Genomic DNA, 12,261 nt, shown 5'->3' with positions numbered 1-12,261 from the left:
GACAATGCAGTGTGCCCACGCCAACTTCTTCCTTATCCCCTTTCTAGGATCACCCTCCTCTTCCTGCCCTGCCCTGGGGCTCCGTTCTCACCATTTTCTTAATCCACACTTTCCCTAAAGAAGCCATGAATTCCCCTGGCTTTAAATTCTACCTCTGCTCTTGTTCCCTGCATTTATCTGTCAAGGCCTGACTCTGCATCTCAAACCTAACATGTTCCAGCTAGATCTCCAGAATCCAGCCTCATCCTCACCCCTCAACTCTTCCCCCCAAGGCTCCTGTTTCAATAAAGGGCATGACCTTCATCCCACCTACCAAAGGCAGAAACCTGGGGTCTTCAGTTCTGGCCTCTCTCTCTTGTCGTCAAATCTCACTGCAACTCTACCTCCAGCGTCGCCTCTGGTGCAATCAGTCCCTTCTCACCCGCTTCACTGCCACCACCCAGGGCCAGGCTGCCATGCTGTAAACTGAATTGTGTCCCCCCCATTCATACGCTGAAGTCTTAACCCCCAGTACCTCAGAATGTGGCCTCATTTGGAAGCAGGGTCTTTGCAGATGTGATCAAGGTGAGATGAGGTCATTAGGGTGAGCCCTAACCCAACAGGACTGGTGTCCGAATACAAAGGGGCAACTTGGATGCAGAGACAGATGTGCATGGAGGGAAGACAGTGTGAACAGACGACAGAGAGGGGATGGCTAATTACAAGCCAAGGAGCACTGGAGGCTGCCAGAAGCTAAGAGAGAGGCCGGAACAGATCCTGCCTGCTCAGAGCACCTCAGAGGGAGCATGGCTCTACGGACACCTTGATTTTGGACTTCCAGCCTCCAGAACTGCGAGACAAAAGATTTCTGTTGTTTACCATCCCCGTCACCCACCCGTCTGTGTACTTTGTTGTAGCAACCCCAGCGCACTACCACACCGCTGTGCACTCCACAAAATCTCCTACTGGGCCCCCGGCTTCCCCCCTGGACTCCGTCCTCTCGAGGAGCCAGAGATCCTGCTCAAATGCAGGAGGCCCATTCGGCCCTGCCTGACCGTGGGCTCTGTCCACCTGCTTCGTCTCGCTGGATGGATGTTAGAACACTCGAACCCTTTCCCTGGCGCTCTCCTTCTCACCCTGTGGGAAGCCGGCCTGACTGTCCCTGCCCAGACAGGCCTCCTTGTGTCCAGCCTGCCCTGTCTTGCAGTGGCCACTCCCATCGTTCCTGCCGTTCATCCACAGTGGGTCATGATGGCTTTCTTTGTTTATTCACTCACTTATTATCTATTTCCCCTCTAGACCATACGCTCCATGAGGACATGGAGCAAGCATACAGGAAGTGCTTAATTAACATCGTTTGAGTGGATAGGGATTAAACAATGCATCCACCATCCAGGAGGGGGTGAACAAGCCCATGATGACTGCAAGGGTGGCTGTACTCCTCCCCCACTGCTTCTCCACAGCTTGGGAGACTGAGGCCTCAGGCTGATTTCCTCCCACCCCGTCCTTCTTGCTCCTTCCCCCCACAGCATGTGCCCCTTACCAGCCTCTGTATGAGCCAGCTGGGCCCCCTGCACCATAGCCTCATGTCATTTCCCAGCCTCAACGGCCCACCCTCCCTTCTCCTCTGCAACGGTCAACTCTCCGACCTCCCTTCCAGGCCCAGGGCCAGTTCTCCCTCTTCCTGGAAGCCCTGCCTGGCCTCCCCAGCCCGTACTCTGAGCCCTGTTCTGTTAGTGCCCCTCATTTGGAACTACCTGCCTTCTCACCTACCGTTCCAATGTAATGCCTCGTAATACTAACAGTGGCTCTCCTTAGAAGACTGTAGAGCCCTTTGTCATTGACAAAATAGTTTCACAATCATTGTCCTATGGGATTCTCCCAGTGGCCCTCCATGGCTGGGAAACTGTTCTGATTGGGCTCACAGGGCAATAAGCAATTCAGCTGTGCTTGCGTGCCTGGGTGCACAGGTGTGCACACGAGTGCATAGTCAGAGGAAGAGCAATGCACTCCCTGCAGGGCAGGTGTGCAGCTTGGCCCCCACCTGCTCAAAGGAGGGCTGTCGTCAGTGCGGCCACCCTCAAGAAGCCCTAGGCCAGCCCTAATGAAGTGGACTCATCTGTAGGTGCAGAACTCAGCCCTGGAGCTGGGGTTTGCAGGGCCAGGCGGGTCCAAGGCCCCCGGTCATACTGCATGCACGTCCGAGATGTTGCTGCATGTGAACGTGGAGGGCCACCTTGGTGACACAAGAAACACTAATATTGCTCTTCCTTTTAAAATGTCTCCATCAGGGACTTCAGAAGTCAATGGGAGCCCAAGCTGGCTGTGCAAGAAACCCAAATGCTTAAGAAGAAATAAAAAAGAAACTTTACCTCAATAATAAGTTGAGAAAAGGAAATAAAAACAAAGTAAAATACCTTGAAAAGATGTTAACAAGGAAGAGATATGGTCAGAAGGCTATTCAAATAAAAAACCACTTTTGATTCAAAAGTTTAATTCAACATGTAACTAACTCACCAAGGTAAGTCTCACTTAAATTCTGAAAATTGTCAAATTTTACCATGAAAAAAATACCAGCATTTTGGTACTTAAAGAGCACAAATTAGCAGCACCCTGGACACCACGCCCCCAATACTGGTGTTTCATCACAGGGGGTCAGGGGGTGTGAGGCTCAGGTCTGAGTGCCATCAGCGAGGCCACCTCTTCCTTGGACCAGCTACAGTCTTAAGCCACTATTTGCTTGCTGGTCCTGCCCATAGGACTGGGTCTTTCCAAAGCTCCGGGACCATGACCTAAGCTGGAGGAAACACAAGCAGGCAGGACTCGAGTACCTGAGACACGGGAACTCCACGTTATCGCTCTCGGGCTGCCCCTCCTCTCTCACCAGCACCCGGTCCAGGTACCAGCCGCTGCCCGCGCCTTTGCCATCGTGTCGGATCCTCACCCTCCTCACCTTCCGCATGGTGACGGACTCAATGGTGAACTCATCGGCCTTTGGGGGAGAAAGAGCGCAAGGCCAGTTGGATGGTGGCTACTCTGGGACCCAAACACCAAAGGAAGACACAGGTCTTCAGAAAAGCCAGAGCTGACGGGTTGGGCTACTGGTCTTTCACATGTAGGACGGGCTACCTGTGAAGAACAGGATGCCCCTTGCCCCCAGTTTCTCCCACTGGAATATCGTTCAATGTCAAGTGCCCAATAATTGAGGCCGTATTTTTTTGTTAAACAATGGCCATTCTCTATGTTCTCCTCTTAAAAGGTGGCTTCCCTTGAGAGAACAAGCATGTTAAGCCATCATCAGTCACTAATCATTTATCATGAATTAATTCCTTGGTGAATCTCCTCTGGCTCCTTGCTGTGGAAGGATACTGTCTCCCTCCTGAGGAAGAGAAGGTTTAGAATTGAGTGGGGAAACAGGTGGTCTTGCTAACTTCACAGTTTTGCCAGCCACTGAGGCAGCAGAAATGCAGGAGGGGCTGGACGGTTTCCACGTCTGCATGAGCTCACCTAGGAGCCTCCAGGGACAGGAATACTGAAGGTGGGAATGATGGACAAAGGCGCCAGAAGGTGTAGGAGGAAAGAGTAGGAAAGGGTGGAGAGAAAGGTGGGTGGGTGGGAAGGAGAGAGGAAATTTTAAAAGCTATGTGAAGTAAAGGCATCTCCATCTCCTCTCCCCAGATGAACCTGAGTCCACCCACAACATCCTGCTCAGATTATTTTTGCCACCACAGCCTTGAATTGCCCATGATCCCAAGAATCAGGCCGACTTGGATTAGCCTCAAAGAGAGGCTGGCACTAAAATTCCAGGGCTCTCCCTGCCCTCAGCAAGGAAGGAAGGGGCAGCAGAGGAAGGAAACAGAGCAACAGTCTGCAAATCCCCTTCACCTGTTGAGCTCCCTTGAGCCTCACTTTATGGCAACAACTCTTTACTCAGCATCTACTGTGTGCTGTGGGCCAGGTCTGGCCCCAGAGACAGTGCATCTTCCATCCCTAAGCTTCACAATGGCCAGACACAGGTAGGCATCCTTTCCCCCATTTTAGATGCAAGGAAACTGAGGATCAGGGAGATGGCCTGAGGATCAGGAGTGGTTGGCCTGAGGCTGGGTTTGCCCTGAAACCTGCCTGACTCTTTCCCCATTGCTCCACAGATCCTCCCCAGAAAACCTATTTGATGATTTGGGAAACAGAGGGGAGAAGCCAGCATGTTTGTGACGAGGCTAGCAACAGAGTCAACTTCTCCCTCCCCCATGTTTAGGGTCTTTCTTCGTTTTTCTTTCGTAAAGGTCATGAACAAGATGTCCACAGTGGCCATGCCTAGGAAAAAATGCAAAGTTCCCAAGTTGGCTGCAGGGTGCCCAGCCTTCCTGCAGCCTGGGTCCTCTGGTCCACATTTAAGATGCTCAGCATCCTTCCTCGTTCGCCTACCCCTGAGGTAAGAAATGCTGCCACCACCCCCTCCCCAAATGTCCTTCTGTTCTGCCCTCTTCTCAAAGCTCAGGGGTAGGGAGGAGACCATGACCCCTGTAGAGTGGCTCTCCAGCTCCTACCTGGGTAGTCCTAGGGGCCTCGCAGGTGTTCATGCATGTTAGTGCATCAGGGCTGGCCAAATGTTCGAGGGCCACACGAACCAGGCACTGCTATGCCCCTCCAGTGGCTCTGCCGGGATTCCCCAGTTCTCCATTTCCTTCACCCAGAGTGATGGATCTCTGATGGCTGAGGCCCGAGTACTAGCCATCAGCTCAACTATAGCAGAGCAGGGAAGACAAAGGAACAATGAAAGGGGAGGAGGAGGAGGGCGTGGGGTGGGGAAGAGTGGTGGCACATTGCTGTGACTTACATTGCCCTTTTCAAATAGGTCAGTGTTATTCCTGCAGTTGTAGAGCAGCCGCTCCCCTGTGTCTCCCACGTCACCAAAAAGGCACAGATAGACGTTGGCATCAGTCCCGGCACCTTCGAGTTCCCCTGTGCATATGGTCACACGGTACCGGGCCACTGGCAGGCAGACAGAGGGACACCATTGGTGACAGCCCTACTCCGCAACCCTAGCCCTGTCACTCCTACTTCTCTGCTCAGCATCCTCCTCTTCCCCCTGCTGTCATCTGGGCTGGCCTTGCTCCTTGCCCCCAACTCTGTAGATCCCACCACACCCCAATCAAGAGCTGGCTCATCTCCAAGTCCCTTACAGACCAGAAATTTCTAATCTGGCAAATCCTCAGAATCTCCTGGGAAACTTTTATAAGAATTCAGATTCTTGAGCCCGACTTCAGACTTCCTAAATCTTGGACAGACTTAGGAGTCTGTCCAAAGGCAGGACTCCTAAAGCTGTTTGTTTACAAGCTCCTCCAGGGGACTCTGATGGATTTGGCCATGTTCAGGGACCACTAGTATATTCCAAATTTCATGGCCCCTGATTTCATCCAACCCAGTAAACCCTTTTGCCTTAGGCTGTTCTCCAATTCACACTTGTCCTGTCTTCTCAAGTAAGATACATTTTCTTCCTGAACCAGGACTGAGCCTTCCCTTTCTCTTCAGAACTGGCTGGTGCTAAGGACAGGCCAGGAAGAGGAGTGGAGAGAAAGGCATGAAATGCAGCCATGTGGGAAAGGCAGCAGCTTCTTCCCATGTTGAAAGTGTACTCTGGTGGAGGTGGACCTACATCCCTGCATACCACAGCCCTCCTTCTCTCTTAAGCTGAAAAGTAAAATTCATTCATTCATTCATTCATTCACCCCAAATCTCTTTACTGAAGCCTAGTATGTTCTAGGCACCATTAGGGGCTCAGGGGTTCAGCAGTGAACAAAACAAACTCCTGCTTCCATGGAACTTACATTAGAGTTGAGAGTAAGAGTAGAGAAGAGAGATGGACAGTAAAATCATAAACAAATTCACAGACAGGAAAATTTCTGAGTTATATCAGTAACAAAGATAATACGATGTAGTGATGTCTCAGAGTAGGGAGGAGTGGAGCAAGAGGAGAAAGACTATTTCGAGACGCAGAAAAGATGGCTACAAGGAGGTAACACTTGAGCTATACATTTACTCATAGGAGCCAGCACAACAAGTTCTGAGAGAAGGTAGTTCTGGTAAGTGCAAAGGTCCCAGTGTGGGGATGACCAATGTATGTTCCAGGAGCAGAGAGAAGGCCAATATGGCCGGGGGTAGGGGGAGTGGGAAGGAATATGACATGAGGCCCAGAGGTAGACAGAAGCCAGACACATGGGAGGTGGCAGGTCAAGGTAAGAAGTTTGGCATCCTTTTTATTTTATTTTTTTTTATTTTTGTACAACAGGAAGCCATTAGAGGGCTCTAAGCAGGGAAGTGCTTTGAGCTGATCTATGTTTTAAGGAGCATTCTGGCTGCCATGTGGAGAACTGACTGTAGAGGAAGAAGGAGTGGGATCAAAGAGGCCAGTTAGTGAAATAATTACAGTAGTCTAGAAAAGAAAAGATGGTGCCTAGGCCTGGGGGTGCAGTGGCGATGGAGAGAAGTCAATAGATCAGCAATATATTTTGTACATAGAGCCAACAGTTCTTAGTGATGGATCAAACACATAATCGAGGGAGAGAGAGAAATCAGGGATGACTCCCAGGTCTGGGGCTTAGGCAACTATGTGGATAGAGTTGCCAATAAAAAGTACAGAGGCCGGGCGCGGTGGCTCACGCCTGTAATCCTAGCACTCTGGGAGGCCGAGGCGGGTGGATCGCTCGAGATCAGGAGTTCAAGACCAGCCTGAACAAGAGTGAGACCCCGTCTCTACTAAAAAAATAGAAAGAAATTATATGGACAACTAAAATATATATATACAAAAAATTAGCCGAGCATGGTGGCGCATGCCTGTAGTCCTAGCTACTCGGGAGGCTGAGGCAGTAGGATCGCTTAAGCCCAGGAGTTTGAGGTTGCTGTGAGCTAGGCTGACGCCACGGCACTCACTCTAGCCCGGGCAACAGAGTGAGACTCTGTCTGAAAAAAAAAAAAAAAAAAAAAAGTACAGAAGTCTTGGGGGAAGGATGGGTTTGGAGATGGAAAGCAATGATTCTGTTCCATTTATTATAAATTTGAGATGTCTATAAGATGTTCAAAAACAGAAGTCAAGATGGCAGTTAAATATGTGTCTGGAGAGTCAGGGATGGTGACGTGACTTTGGTCATCATAGGTATATGGATTCCATTTAAAGTCATGGGATCAGTTGAGATCCCCTATAGTGAAAATGTAGACAAGAATTGAAAGAACATTTGAAGAAATAATGGTCAAAAACCTACCAAATTTGATTTTAAAAAAACATTCACCTGCACATCCAACATGCTCAACAAACTCCAAGTGGGATAAATTCCAAGAGATCTACGCACAGACACATCATAGTCAAACTGTTGAGAGCCAAAGACAAAGTGAGAATCTTGCAAGGAGTTACAGAGAAGTGATTCATCACATACAAGGAATCCTCAATAAAAATTAACAGCGGACTTCTGATCTAAATCTATGGAAGCCAGAAGGCAAGGAGATGATATATTTAATGTGCTAAAAGAAAACCATTAACCAAGAATTACATATCCACTAAAACTGCCCTTCAAGAATGAAGGAAAAACTAAGGCATTCCCTTAATTTCAAACTTGCACAAACACTGCAAAAATTCATCATTAATAGACCTACCCTATGAGAAATATTAAAGGAAAATCTCCATATTAGACATTAGACAATAACTTCAAATCACCTGGAGGAATAAAAAGCATCAGAAAAGGTAATGAATTGTTGGTGAGAATGTGGAGAAATTGGAACTCTCATACCTTACTGGTAAGAATGTAAAATAGTGCAGCTGTTGTTTTGAAAAATAATTTGATGGTTCCTTAAAAAGTTAACCAAAGAGGTACCATATGAGCCAGCAATTTCACCCCTACATATGTACCCAAGAGAAGTGAAAACATGTCTGCACAAAAACTTGTACATGGATGTTCACTGTAGCATTATTCATAATAACTAAAAACCAGAAATAACTGAAGTGCTCAAGTTAAATGTGGTATGTCCCTACGGTGGAATATTATTCAGCAATAAAAATAAATGAAGTACTGATACATGCTACAACATGGATGAAAGGTCACGTAGTATATTATTCCATTTGTATGAAATGCTCAGAATAGGCAAATAAATCTATAGAGGCAAAAAGTAGATTAGTAGTTGCAGACACTGAGGGTTAAGGTGGAGAAATGGGTATGACTGCTAATGGGTATGGGTTTCTCTTTTGGGGAGATGAAAATATTCTGGAATTTGACAGTGGTGATGTATGATGGATATAATAAAAGGCATCAACTTGTGTACTCTAAATGGGTGAATTGTAGGACACATGGATTATATCTCAATAAAGCTGTTGTTTTTGAAAATGGACACTATTCATTGGTAGCCCATCTAAAATGAAGATAAAGTATATCAGGAAAGAGACAAATCACCAGGAAGTTTAATTCAATGTACAAAATATTTTTCAGTAATATGCCCAGTTTTATTTGGAGATATAGAGACATCTGAAAAGTAAATGTCACCATTAAACATATGGGCACATGAAGATACAGTGTCTGTACCAAGAGTACTTGTTAGAAGAAAAGCAAAGAATGACTGTACATAGGGGCCCGCCTGGAGTAGAGCTGGCATAGATAGGCGCTTACAGTTGGGGGAAAGGCTTCTGCCCCCCAATATGGTCTCCTCATAGGGCCACAGCACCTGAAATTCAACCATCGTTGTCTTCCCTAGTCAACTGTTTTAAAATTCAAATGCTAAATGCTTTAAATCATCAGTCTTTGTATAAATGAGGTTGATTCTTTTGTGCAAAGCTCCATATCAACAGTTACAGGAATGGACAGCATCGACTGACCACTGGACAGTGGGAGTCTGAGGCCCAGCAGGGAAGGAACGGCCTCAACACCAGCCTCACTTCAGTCTTGATTATCATGAAGGTTAGTTCTGCTGTTTCTTAGTTGTAACTATTAGGTAATTCCCACAAGAAAAATGATGAGGAAATCGAAAAATTCCCTTTGCCTGGGCATGCCAGTCCCCTTGCTTCAGGAGCTCTGAGGTCCATTTGGTTGGAAGTTCTCAAGGGTCTTGGTTCTCTCTTGGGGCCCCTCTGAGCCCCCTCTCCCCACTCCACCCCCCAACCCCTGAGGTCCTAAGCTCCTTCCTGGCAGGAAGTTTGTGAACAATTAAAAAGAATTATATTGTTAGACATCAGCAGTGAAAGACTTTAAACAGATGGGTAAGTACCAGAGCCTCTTGTACTTTAATTTAAAAATTACAGCTTGGTCTGATTAATGAGAAGCTGTGATTTTCATCACTCGAGTCCGATGGTCTGTTGCCCACTCATCAGTGGTATGTAATCACTTCTGCTGGGCACACGGTGGAGAGTGCTGAACTCATTTATTTTACCATCTCACATAGCTCCTGAGGGAAAGGCAAGGTGGAAATAAATTGTGAGCTGGCCCGTGTGTTGTCCATGTCTCCGGGTCTGTGCTGATCCGTACAATCACTCCCAAAAGCCTCTTGGCTCTTAGGCACGGCATTAATTGCTTATTTGGCTGGCCTTTAATTTGTAAGTAAACTAGGGACACGGAACTTCAAATTCAGAGAATTGATTTTAAATTGGTATTTACTCATTTTACATGAGTCCAAGACTCTCCACTTAAGGGATTTCCAGGAAGCCTTGCACATTATTCATTATACATTGGTACCAACTGGGGACATGGGATATTGCCACGAGCTCTATTTACTGTGACAAAGAAAGATTCAGACTAGAATAGGGGATCTGAGTACTTGTAGAGCTGAGTAAGGACACAGCAGCGTTTCAAGCATAAGAGAAATTTCCATGGTCCAGAAAGAGCAGCTAGGAGAAAGAAATTCAAGTTGATGTGGGCTCCAAAGTACTGCCAAGGACCCCCAGAAGGCATCTCACTGCCTTTGTAGCCAGGACAGACAGCTCTGCAATCCAGATAACCACAAGACTTTATTTTTGCATTGAAATGGTTTTTTAATAGTATCACAGAAGACGAAAAGCAAATACTAGCTAGGGTAGCCCCACACATCGTACACTGCAGAAAATGTGCACAAGCACACACATATGTGTAACCTACAGAGAGGCTCCTCCTCCCCACCCCTCCTGCCACGGTCTCTCCTTACCTGTCAGATCCCTCCCCATAGAAGACCTAGCTCAAATGTCACTTCACCCACAAGGATTCTCCCAACCTCCAGGGCAGGGAGTTTCTCTCGTCACTGTGTCTCCACAGCATTCACCCCCCGAGTCCTGCCTACTCCACCTTCAAAATATTGCCTGAGTGTATCTTCCCCGCTATAGTCCAGCCAATCTCTGCTGGATCACAGGACTTCTCTCCCTGGATGTCTGCGGTAGGTTTGCACACACATCCGCCCTCCACAGCCCCATGGGTGGGACAGCTCCCGACAGAGCAGGAGGACAGGACTGTGGGGAGGAAGGAGCTGGAAGGAATTCAAGGATGGGGTGACACGGACCACATCATGAAAGGGCTAGGAGAGCAGGAGCTTGAGTCGGAGGGCTGGGGGCACGGGGTTCAAAGAAGAGGCAACTCCAGAGAATGGCTGGCTGAGTGGGGAGCGGGGGGGGGGGGGGGGGAGGCCAACAGACTGCATGAGCACCAGGATGTGCATGAGGGGGCTTCCACGTGGACATTGACAGAAGCAGACAAAGGCTCTTCAGTTTTAGTATTCATAAAAGTTATTTGGCATGCTTGATAAAATACTCATTACCAGGCATGGCCCTCAGAAAGTCTAATCAGCATATCTGAGGTTGGGCCCAGGAATCTGCATTTTAACAAACACTCCAGGCAATTTTGATATATATGCAGGCCCTTGACCACACTTTGAAAAATTTGTCTGTTTGGGGCTGAATTGTGCCCTTTTCCAAAACTCACATATTGAAGTCCTAATCCCTCAGTAACTCAGAATGTGCCTGGATTTGGAGAAGGGGTCAAAGAGGTAATTAAGGTAAAAGGAGGTAATATGGTGGGGTCTGATGCACTAGGACTAGTGTCCTTATAGGAGAAGAGATGAGGACACAGACATGCACACACACACAGGGACGAGCATGTGAGGACCCAGCCAGAAAAAGACCATCTGCAAGCCAAGGAGAGAGGCCTCAGGAGAATCCAAAGCTGCCGACACCTTGATTTTGGCCTTCTGGCTTCCAGAACTATGAGACAATAAATTTCTTTTGTTTAAGTCTGTGGGGCTTTGTTACAGAAACCCTAGCAAACTAATATACTTTCCTAGGGCCATGGCAGGGTTGGTGTCTAGACACTAACCAAGGGACGTGTTATGCCATCTTTAGTGAAAGAGAAGTGACCAGAAGCCAACAGAGGCTGGGGCTGAGCCGGGGTAGAAGGTGGCAGCATTGGATGGTGTGAACCTCCCAGGGGGGCCCAGGCAAGAGCCCGACCCTGCAGAGGGCATCAGGAGAACGCCCCTCCCACCTGCTCCATGGTTCATGAGGAGGGAAAACAGGGTTCTTGGGGGACAGGCACGCTTCAGTCAAGGAGTGGGTGGAAGTAAAGAACATTCTGGACATTCTAAGTAAAAATGGCAGGTTTCTCTCTGGAAAAACCTGACTAAAATGACAATCTACCAATTCTTTTAAAGATGTAAGCAAACAGAAAAGGTTTCACCAACAAGGCTAGGGGAAGGGAAAAGTATAGACAACAGAAACAAAATTTCAGAAGCTGGAAAGCAGCCAGGAAAGTGGCAAATGTCTTAGCGCGACAGTTCTCAAAGTGTGGTTCCCCACCAGCAGCACAGACACTACCTGGAAATTCACTAGACAAGAAGATTCTTGGGTCTCTCTCCACACTTATTGGACCAGAAACTATGTAAGTGGGGCCCAGCAATCTGTGTTTTAATAAGCCTTCCAGGTGACACTGTCTGCTGAAGTTCAAGAACCCCTGACTTAGCAGACCAGAGGGTGGATCAGAGATGCCAGTTGCAAAATTCAAGAAGCAATCACACAGAAAGGCTCAGGAAGGACAGCCCCAGGGAACGGTGGAAGCAGGGACTGAGCATCGGTTAGGAGGGTTCAGAAAGCAGTTAGGCCCCAAGACCCCCGTCCCTAGCTCTTTATACCTGTAGGCTCAATTCTGGCACGCAAAGTGACAGAACAGGTGAGTGCAGGTGTATTTCTGCCTTGGTGGACTATATATTATATTAAGTCCCAATTTGAGGGGGTTATATGTTATTATACTTATAGGAAGATAACTGCCTTATTCCTAAAGCAAATACCAC

The 12,261-nt window shown here is 47.8% G+C and overlaps 1 protein-coding gene across 1 annotated transcript in view; it reads right to left on the bottom strand.

The window, feature by feature from the left end:
- LOXHD1 (lipoxygenase homology PLAT domains 1) overlaps positions 1-12,261 on the bottom strand; it is a 149,029-nt gene that overhangs the window by 77,909 nt on the left and 58,859 nt on the right. Inside the window, exons 13-14 of the mRNA XM_069467841.1 lie at positions 4,817-4,971; positions 2,811-2,971 (exon numbers count right to left, since the gene is read on the bottom strand). Coding sequence (XP_069323942.1) covers positions 2,811-2,971; positions 4,817-4,971 — 316 coding nt within the window. The remainder of the gene's footprint in view (positions 1-2,810; positions 2,972-4,816; positions 4,972-12,261) is intronic.

This window comes from Eulemur rufifrons, chromosome 5 (assembly GCF_041146395.1).
Source record: "Eulemur rufifrons isolate Redbay chromosome 5, OSU_ERuf_1, whole genome shotgun sequence".
NCBI lineage: Eukaryota > Metazoa > Chordata > Mammalia > Primates > Lemuridae > Eulemur > Eulemur rufifrons.
This window is presented reverse-complemented; position numbering and strand designations above follow the sequence as displayed.